The 10,970-nt window shown below is 41.7% G+C and overlaps 1 protein-coding gene across 1 annotated transcript in view; it reads left to right on the forward strand.

The window, feature by feature from the left end:
- UBL3 (ubiquitin like 3) overlaps positions 1-3,436 on the forward strand; it is a 69,754-nt gene extending 66,318 nt beyond the window's left edge. The window contains exon 5 of the mRNA XM_007471432.1: positions 509-3,436. Within this exon, the coding sequence (XP_007471494.1) occupies positions 509-561 (53 nt within the window). The 3' untranslated portion in view covers positions 562-3,436. The remainder of the gene's footprint in view (positions 1-508) is intronic.
- Positions 3,437-10,970: the final 7,534 nt, after the last annotated feature.

A 10,970-nucleotide genomic window follows, 5' to 3' on the forward strand; every position in this document is an offset into this window, starting at 1 on the left:
CCAGCCATCTGCTTGCCCTGTGGAAGCCGCCTGCTTCCGGGAAGGCTTTCGGAGGATAGTGCAGGATGAGGTGCTACCATCCATCCTGGAGCTGGGTCTCAGTGGAGAGGGAAGGTGACTTTGTGGATGATTGCTAAGACCTAACTAGCCACCAGAAACTCTATTCATAGTTTATGAATGGAACTTGTTAGTAAGCAAATAACCAGACATTTTGGAAACAGGCTAAAATTAAAAGGGTATTTACTATAGCTTTTTAATTTAAAATAATGCAAACATTAAGCAGAAAAATCCTGTTTCTTACTATGCTTGCTGTTTCTTATTATGCCCCTTTCCCCATGTTTTTTTTTTTTTTTGCGGTACGCGGGCCCCCCCCTGTTGTGGCCTCTCCCGTTGCGAACCCGCATCCCCTGCATCGGCAGGCGGACTCTCAACCACTGCGCCACCAGGGAAGCCCCCCCCACCCCCGCCATGCATTTTTATAAACAAGGCTTCTCTTTATCTTCCCTAGGTCAGAGGAATCGCGAAAAGACTGGAGAGAGTAATTGCTGTGTGATCCTGTAAACACTGTCTGCCAAGTGTGGTGTGATGTAGTCTTTGTCTTTCATGCTGCTGGGCCAGAGGAGACCCAACGTCGCTTCAGAACCTTTAGGAAGAGTCTGCCTATAAATACGTGGACCTGAACTATCACATGAACACTGTCATCTTTTCTCATGAGAGTAAAAAGAACCAAGGACATTTTTCACTATGATTTTTTATTTCCAGTATTTTTGTTTATGTTGAGCAGTTTTAAAATGTATTGATTTTTGAATGCAAGTCAATCTCCAGGGGAAAAGTTAACAAGTTATCTTTCATAGCAGAAACGATTTTGCTGCCACAAAAATTTTCATTACCAGAACTAACAAAATCAAGTGTTCCAAATACAGTGTGCACTAAAAAAGATTGACAGTTATTTTCTTCATCAGCAGAATTTATAACATGGTTTATGGTACCTAGAAATACACTCATATATACAATCCACACTGGAAGACACAGCAATTAATGAAGTTAATTACTGGGCTAACATGAGAGTAAAAAATGGAAAAGAAACTGAAATGCTGGGTGAATGCTACCAAAGTCAGCCATGGCGGCTGCACTGGCACAGAATCCTTACACTGAGTGCGACTGTTCTCACTGCAACAAGTGAAAAAACAGAACGGGCTTCTTGTTGAAAGTACTCAGCAGAGGGCTGATGAAACTAGTTGTTTTTCCTTTAACATGTGCACTCTAGTCAGACGGTGACGGAGGGCTGGTTCACATAGCACAAGAGGGGTGAGAGCTCGCGTCCTAGCCTTGATGCAGGGGTAAATTCCAGTCACTCGTAGACCTCCGTGATTGCGCAGAAATATTAGAAAACCTCATTTATTCATCAATTTTGTGTATCTGAATATTAGCAAATTGAATTTTTCCATAATTATTGCTCATCTCTGTGTCCAGTGTCACAGTTACTCATTAGAGACCTCAGATGAATTCTTAAAATTAAAAAATTCTCCATAGGACTAATTTTGTTTCTTTATGTAGTTTGCATTGGGTATTAGTGCTTGCAATTGTATTAAAGTCAAAAGCTGATTTTCAGGGCACACTTGATTAGGGATGCCATTCTTTTGTTTTGTACCAATAATTTAAAAATTGATATGCTAAAAACGATTTGCACAGCACTAAAGCATGAGCTAGTTTCATCTAAACCTGTAAAAAAATATAAAAGATTTTATATTTTTTCACTGGGAAGAAATTCTTCCTGGATGAAATTACAAATACGTGTAGAATATATTTAATAAAAAACTTATAAAATACCTAACTATAGAACTTAAATATAGATTGGCGTGTAGTATATAGAACCATGTTCCATATAAATAACTTTAGCCTTTATAAAAATGAAGTTGCAGGCTGACGTTATGTTCTGTACTTAAATGAGTGTCCACGGCCCTTACAAATAGTAAGTGTAAATCGTTTCAAACGGTCAGCTTTGTTTAAAGGTAATCAGGTTATTTTATTCATTGTTAATGCTTTGACGAAAAGGCTTTATATGCAGTAGATCTACGAAAATATTGTTCATACTGATCAGAATTAAATTTGTATAGAGCAGAGTTTTAAAATGAATGTAAATAGCACTAAACATTTTCCTTCTGCAACCTGTACTTATAGATTCTTTCTGTAAACTAAATAAAAAAAAATATTGTAGTGCATTTTGGTGATAATTTTAAAGGTCTTGTTTAGGTTGATAATTGTTTAAGCACTGTCTCATCCATGTTAAAATTGTTTTTAAAATTTTTATTTCTGAATCTTTTAAAGATTTGTTTAATATTCTACTGTTAGGTTTGGGATGAATCCCAGTGTATCTCTGGTATTTAACCTGGTTAATTTGTGCACAGTCACGACAGTGGGTAGAATTATGTAGTCCCTGTTATCACTAAGATGTTCTATTCAAGAGATGTTGAATATTTATATGCTTTGTTGACCAGCTCACATGTGAATTCTGTTAGTGTGGACTAAAGAAGAATCTGGTAGTTACTTAACTGGGCAATTAAGCCATTTATGGCTGTATTCTTTCCTAATACAAACTACTGGTAATTATTTTTAATACCTATTTTAATTCTAATTATTCTTCTGTTTCTCCAAAGTTAAAGACTACCTTTAATTGTGATTGAAATTTTATGGTTAACCGTATTCTCTGTTGGTTTTCAATATATTTTTCTGTGTGTTCCCACGTTATCAATTTCCCTTCACAAGACCTCAATTTAGAGTTTGCAAAATGGATGAACTGGTTCATGAGTAGAGAATTATGTCTCTCAATACCTAATATCATTGTTGTGCAAAATGAAAAGAAGAATTTGAAAATTGCAGTAAAATTATATACAGGAAACACCAAAAATTTAGATGCCTTAATAGTGTATACGTGAAAATACTCAACCATCCCTTTGAAGATAGTTCCTTGGACGGCCTGCCGGTTAAAATTGATCGATCATATCCCACTGAAGGTCCCTCTGCCACAAACAGCTTGCTTGCTGAAAGGCGAGAGCCGCACAGGTCCAGTCCTGTAAATAAAACCTGAGCTACGGGCCTGTGACCCTGCCCAGCACTTGGTATTTAACTCACGTCTTTTACCTAAATTGTCCTAGACTTGAAGTATTCTGGAAAAGGCAAAGCTTTTCTTCTTCATTAAAACCTCAGCATGTCTCCTTGATCTGACTTATTTGGTTCCTCTTCAAGATAAGTTGTATCTTATCATGAAAAATGTAGTATTTAACATCATCATGCACATTACATGAGGTTTTCTCATGACAAATATCTATCCTTTGTTTTATGTCATCCTGACCGATGTTACAATAATTTCTCTTAGCTGACTGTGGTGAACAATGTTTAATGTGAAAAGAAATTAAAACTTTCTTCATCTGTTGTAGAATATTTCCCTTCTTTTAAATGACTTCAGAATTTTGGTGTAGAAATAGTCTTTGTCTCTACTATTTTTCTCTTTTTTCCTTCCATTTATTTTATTACATTCCTCAGTAAAATCAGCATGATGTCAGCCTTTTTTTCTTCTCTGTTACCGAGACCAAAGAGAAGTGATCAACCAAAACTTTGTGTACCTTCACACCATCCTTACTGGTAACTGTTGCAGGCATCTCTTTTATTTTTTTCCCATTATTATTTTGCAGTATAGCCACTGGTTAGCCGAACCGAGTGACTAGGGGTGGGAGGAGGGCTTGAAGAAGGGTGTGTAACCTATACTTGTGGTTGAAACAAAACTGCAGGCTGCTGGCTGTCTCCTAGGCACGGTTTCCCTGACCTAGCAGAGTGGGCTTCTCGGACGTGGGCGGCGGGTGGTTGGCTGCGGGCTCCCCTCTGCGGAACCCCTCCGAGCGCTTGGTGCGCTTTCTTCGGAAGGCTACAGCGTGTGTGAAGCCCTTTCACAGACCGGGGGATGGGGTGGGGACTGGCTTCCGAAAGAGTTCGTGGACAAAAGTAAATAAACGTCCAAGTCTCGGTAAAGTTTAAGCCAGTACTAGAATATGAAAACATATTTCATTTATTAAGTTATTTTGTGGCTCTTCACAATGACATCAAATGTCCTTCAATATTTTTCTATTCTGCCTCTTTTTCAAAACGCCAACTTTCAAGAAGTATACAGTAGGCATGGTAAATCAATACTTGGGGAAAGGGGATGTCAATCTCTCCTTTGATTCAACCAGTAAAAAAAGGAATTGGGCGACTTCCCTGGTGATCCAGTGGTTAAGACTGCACTTCCACTGCATGCCGCGTGGCGCGGGGGAGGGGGGGGGGAAGGCATTGGGTAAACAAACATATATTTCTTAACGTGGCTCTGGAAGTGATTTGTTTTAAAACCAAAAGAGTCTGAGGCAGAGACTCAACTGATTCTAGAGTGTAGTTATTACACATTCAGACATTGTTCAGTATCTGATTTTTATTTTCTACAGACATTTCTCAAGCCTTATTTTGGTGTAAGGGGAGTCTACGTTGTAGGAGAAGACACTTTGCTCCTTTTAAATAACAAGGAGGGAACAGGATCTAGAGGGGAATAGTGCCTGACCACACGCGGAACTGGAACCTCAAGGTTTTAATCGGTGCTGCTTTTTAGACCGTCCACATGTTCCATGTGATAATAAAAGAGGGGGATTTATTCCGTTCTCAATTGTCTGCTGGATAAGATGGCTTTTCTGGCGTTCTGGAGCCTGGCCCCTCTCACGGTCCCCTTCTGCATCACGAGGTTTTCTCTCCGGGGCTTTGCTTAACTGAGTTCCGCTAATTAGCGTGCGACCCTCTCCACCAGTGTTTCTCCAGCGTTTTTAAAAATTTGATTAACACATCTCCATTTTGACTGATAACTGCCATTCAGCCCTCAGACTGCAGGATACCATGCCCGAGAACAGCAGGGCTTTGGAATCAGGCCTGCCTTTGAGGTCCAGTTACTTAATCTTTGGGCTTCCGTTTTTTCATATATAGAGTAAGGATAATACCTATTTTGTAGGGTTGTAGGGATTATTTTAAAATAAACAGTCCCAAGAACTCATCTGACCGCCCGTCAGAGCTGTCAGAGGGCCTTATGTCGGAAATGGAGGGCCCAGCACCCATGTGTGTTCTAGACATGAAGGAGCTGACGAAAAGGAGGAAAAAAATAGGAAGATTCTGCGTGCAGATCTCTCACAAGTAAATCACTATGTAGTCACAGATTATCCTGATGAGGAAGGAAAAAAGACACTGAAGAGATCATTGTGGCCACAAGTCAGCTCTCCCATCATAATTTAAACAGCATGAGCAGAACTGGGTGTTTGGCTATGTAAATCAAGGAGAAATCTAGTAAGCGTCAGACACCTCTGAGAATGGTGTTAGAAAGGTCTGGAATGAACTGGGGTTGAACGGAAATAGAAAGTACACGATTGCTGTGCTCAAAACAAAAAGAACATGGCAGGGATACACTGCTGGGTGCCAACCCTGGCTGCATGCCGGAACCACCGGGGGAGTTTTCATTATTTTAATTTTTCACTTTTTCCTATTGACGCCTGGGTTGCTCACATCAGCTGAACTAAATCAGAACACTCGTGGCTCGGAATGGTCTCCTTACTTCTTGCCAAAGACCAAAACCAGAACCACTTAAATACCGAGAACACAATACAGTGGAAAGACTGCAGTAAGTGGAGTTAAAGTAGAAATGGAAACCGGGCGAGAGGATGGAGATGGGGAATAAGGGTCCCAGCCGCTTTGGATTCTGGGAGACCTTGCGCACGCCGAATAGTACTGCCCCTGCGCCCTTCCCGCCGCATCGCCCTAGACCCCCTCCTCCCTGCGTGCCTTTGCGCATGCTCAGCACCACCAACCGCTCCCAGACCACGAGGCCGGACCCCCAGCATCCCAGCTGCCATACCCACGGGGAGAAATAATGTCCAAGTGGAATCCATAAAAATGAGAAGGATTTGCACATCAGTGTTCACAGCAGCATCATTCACAGTACCCAAAAGGTGGCAACTACCCAAACGGATGAATAGAAAAGCAAAATGTGGTATCGTCAGACAATGGAATATTATTCAGCTTTAAAAAGGATGGAAATTCTGACACATGCTACAACACGGATGAGCCTTGAAGACACTATTCTAAGTGAAATAAGAGGCCACAAGAGGACAAATATTGTATGATTCCACTTATACGAAGTACCTTGAATAGGCATCATAGAGATGGAAAGTAGAACAGAAGTGACCAGAGGCTGGGGGAAGGCAAGGATGGGGACACGGGGACAGAGTTTGTTTGGGAAGATGAAAGGAGCTCTGGAGATGGATAGTGGGGATGGCTGCACAACATCATGAATGCACTTAATGCCCCGACTTGTACGCTTAAGAATGGTTAAAATGGTAAATTCTATGTTATATATATTTTACCACAGCAAAAAAGAAATAAAAATTTCTTTCCAAAACATGAGTAGGCCTTACCCAGGAAAAGGAGCCTGGCAGAGCTTCAGAGAAAATGGGCAGAGAGTGATGCAAGCAGAGCAAACAGAAATGCAAAGGCCCAGAAATGAAAGCGGGCAAACTGGCCAGGAAATCTCGGTGAGGCTGGAGCACGGAGGACTTGACCTTGACAGGGAGGGAATGAGAAAGTTGAGGCTTGCAAAGCGAGCAGGGGCCACGACGCGAGGAAGCTCAGAAACCCCACCCGTAACTCCGAAATCTGGACCTTTCCTCCAGGTGGGGCTGCACCACTGAGTGTCATGCACATTCACACACCCCCAGAAGGGACTTGGCGATTTCCCTCCAGCCTTTCTACTGTAATAAATTATATAATAAAACAAAATACACTGTTTCTGTATTTTAAAAAATGCTTATCATAAAGAATTCAGAGTCTTAAACACGAAGAGGTGAAAAGTGTGTTCACTTTAGTCTTACCCCAAAGCCCATCACGCACAAATAAGAACGTGATCTGAATATTCTCTGTTCATATTGACAGCACAGACGGTTCGTAAGCGAAACTGCTTTATAAACTTGGGGTCGTGCAACAGAAGCTGTTTTGAATTTTAGCTGCATTCAACAAAAGACATGGACATGAAACTCAAAGAATCACTGTCACTTAAAAGTTTCTTCACCAGCAGAGGGCTGTTTCCCAAACATCCCTCTAGGATTAAAGAAAGAGTGATCATGAAGAAAAAAGAAGGGGTTACTATTTACCTTTAGTACTTTATGTTTCAGTTTCAGACAATACTAATTGATTCCTTTCTCTGAAAGATGAAAGAGGTTTGGCTTCTTCCATCTGACCCCCTCTGAATTTTGAAAGTTATATGATTATTTTAACACTTCCCATATTTCTAACACATACACTGCTCTCTAGTTATGTGGCATCATAATTATTCAGTTTTAGCTCTACATTTAAATGGATTCCATATTCACTTACCAATCTTTCATCAAAGCTTCCCGAGTCCTGATGCTTTTAAATCATGAGTCATCTATCAGTGGGTTAAGTTATTATTGTAAAATAACTTTTTAAGAAGATTCACAGCACTGCCTAAAGATGTCTGTCTGTTACCTTTACGTTTGAATGACACCTTGCTGGGGTGGAATGATCTCAGGCTGCGCGTTCTTTCAGAACTTGGTAGACATCACTCCAATGTTCTCAGGCTCTGACTGTTGTGAACAATTCTGAGGCCGGTCTAATTTGTCTCTCTTGTAGTTGATTTGTGTTTTTCTGGATGCCTGGAGATTTCTTTGTTTAAGCCTCAAGTTCAACAGCTTCTCCAGGCTATGCCTTGACAAAGAGCTTTCAGTGTCAAAATCTCCAGGAATGTGGAGTGTGCTTTTAACCTGCAGATTCAGCTCTGCCTGGGAAATTTTTCATATGTATCTCTCAGGACATCTTCTGGTCCTCTTGTCAATCCTCTGCTTCAAGGACACCAATTGTGCTTCTGTTGGATTCTCACCCTTCACGGGCCGGATCTGTTATCTTCTCTGCTTTAACATTGGTGTCTTTTCCGTGTGCAGTCACTGAGATGACCTCCATCTCTCTTCTGATGTCAGCACTTTGATTCTCACCTGGGTCCAGTCCTTTGCTTTTTAAGAAATTTATACTTTAGTTCTCTAAGCATGATGTTCTGGAGTTTGTGGAAATGGGTGGGTGGGGGAGGCGGATGGAAGGAAAAGACAGAAATCTCAGCTGCGGGGTGTGCAGGCTCTGTTGGAGAAGCTTCCCCTGCTCTCTCTGCTGATGTGTCACTGAGCGTCTGGAGCTGGTGTTCCCCCGCCCGGCTGAGGGTGTTGTTCATTCCCACCTGGGATGACCCTCAGGGTCGGATTATTCTCCCAACTCAGGCACCGTCTTAGTCCCTCACTTCTGCTATTTTTCACTTTCTCCCATATTCCTCCACCCCTCCGTCTCTCCCCCCACCCACTCTGTGTAAAGTGCTTTTCTAGTTGCCGGTCACAAAGAGGGAAAAACAGGGGCTTCCCTGGTGGCACAGTGGTTGGGAGTCCGCCTGCCGATGCAGGGGACACGGGTTCGTGCCCCGGTCCGGGAAGATCCCACATGCCACGGAGCGGCTGGGCCCGTGAGCCATGGCCGCTGAGCCTGCGCGTCCGGAGCCTGTGCTCCGCAGCGGGAGAGGCCACAGCAGTGAGAGGCCCACGTACCGCAAAAAAAAAAAAAAAACGAGGGAAAAATAGCAAAATCTGTTGTCTCATTGTTTTAAAGTTATTTAATCACCTGCCTTTTGATGATCATTTACCATCTTGTCTTGTCTTTCTGGCTCACCTGAGATCCATTCATTGGGCATCTACTGTAAGCCATGCACTGGGGGAGGCACTGAGAGTTCAGGGACAAGTGAGACAGTCTCTGCTCACAGAGTTTGTGGTTCATTTTGTTACCTGTCTCATCAGTCACTGAATAGTCTCAATTTACTGTTAGTTATTATTTTCTTCCTCTCTGCTCCTGCTGTCCCTGCTCCAGGCCTTCTTTATCTCTGAGATTATTAGCAGATCACAGCAACCGTCTCCTATATCTTCTTTTTTACCTCAGACTTCCTGGTGACAAATCTGGTTGGAATAATGTTTTTAGATAAATCTTTTCAAATGGTAATGTGGAAAAACACAAGCCCAAGAGTCAGACAGACGTGCTTTTAATCCCAGCGCCCCCATAAACCAGTCTGATGGGTGTGGGCACATTGTTTAACTCCTCTCAACGTCCATTGCTCCATGTGAAATAGAGGTACAATCCCCAGTGTCCCAGTGGTTCGATCAGTGTTGAGATTTAATGAGCTAATATCTGCCCAGAACTCACACATATAAGGGCTCAAAAGATGTGAACCTCCTTTCCTTTTCCTTTTTTTTTTTTTTTAACGGACGCATCCCAGCGGCTTTTTTGCTTCTGGATGCACCGGGAGGCAAGGCATCTGTACTGAACAAAGAAATAAACACAAAGATTGCAGCTTTGTGGATCCTGGTCCCTAGCTGCTAGGACACCTGAATTTTAAGCAACAGGACACTCAGAACCTAGCACTTGACAGGAGGGGTTATGTGCATGAGTGCAAATGCAAACTGGTTCTCTGTCTCAGTTCCCCAAAACTGCTGTGGGGGATCCCCACAACGGGCTCCCAAGTAAGAAACGTAGCTGTAGCTGTAAATAGTCGAGAATGGTCTCCAAGATCGTAAACAAATGTGAAAGCCAGAAACACAACATCACTGTACAGTTTGTGCCTGGCCCAGGGACAGCTGCTGAGCTGGTTAAAAATATGTGCCTGCAAATAAGTTTGTGCTGGTGAGCTTGGGTCATAAAGCTCTTCTCATCTGAGCCCTTATTTTGGGTGTGCGTTACTCTAGGCAAATGACAGCCTCGGCAGCACTGAAAGAATATTTGATTTCTTCGGAGAGAGATTGAGGCACCCTGTGCAGTGCAAGAAACAGGCCTCCTGCCCGTCACTTAAGAGCCCATGCAGCCTTGTCAGGAGGAGAGAGAGCACAAAAGGGACAAAGAAACCAAAGAGAATCAAGTCAACAAGTATTTATAGGAAGGGGACCCACATGGCCCAGTGATGCCTATTGTCTGCGTACACTTCTTTTTCTTTTCTTCTTTTTAAAAAAATTTTATTCAAGTATAGTTGATTTACAATATGCTGCGTTAATTTATGCTGTACTGGGTACACTTTTTTTTTTTTTTTTTTTTGGGGGGGGTCTTATTCAATGTTCTGCAAGAAATACTTTTACTTTTTATAAAATAAAAGTTTTGTAGTATTTTGATTTATTCCTAGGTACTCTTACTGTATTATAAATTCTGTTTTTAATTACTTTTTTAACAGATTATTTCTCACATATACAAGTGAAACTTTCTTTTGTATAGTAGAATTACATCCAGAAATGTATCCATAATACTTGGCTGTAGATTATTGTGAGAATTCTGTATAGGCAGAAGTTTGTGTCCTTCATTCAGTAGTTTATTTATTGTTATTGTTTAATTTTTTCCTGCTAACTAGAAATTTCTGTAAAATATTCATTAAAGAATACTTGTTCTTGATTCTAAAGGAAGCAGTTGTTTCTCCATTAACAACAATAGTGGCTAAACATGTTTTCTGATACTGATAGGTTAAGTCTGATAAAGGATAAAGACTGTGAGCTGATCATTAGTTTTAATAATGGCTGATGGGCCCAGCCGCTCCGCGGCATGTGGGATCCTACCGGACCGGGGCACCAACCCGAGTCCCCTGCATCGGCAGGCAGACTCTCAACCACTGCGCCACCAGGGAAGCCCTGTAAAATACCTTTTGTTTTGAGATGGTTTCCTTCACTGTGCAGAAGATTGTTATTTTGATGTAGTCCCGTTTATTATTGCTTTGTTTCTGTCACCTTTGGAGTCAGATCTACAAAAGCATCGCTAAGATGGATGCCAATGAAATTGCCACCTGTTTTCTTTTAGGAATTTTATGGTTTCAAGTCTTACATTCAAATCTT

The sequence above is a fragment of the Lipotes vexillifer genome, unplaced genomic scaffold, assembly GCF_000442215.2.
Source record: "Lipotes vexillifer unplaced genomic scaffold, Lipotes_vexillifer_v1.1 scaffold543, whole genome shotgun sequence".
Lineage (NCBI taxonomy): Eukaryota > Metazoa > Chordata > Mammalia > Artiodactyla > Lipotidae > Lipotes > Lipotes vexillifer.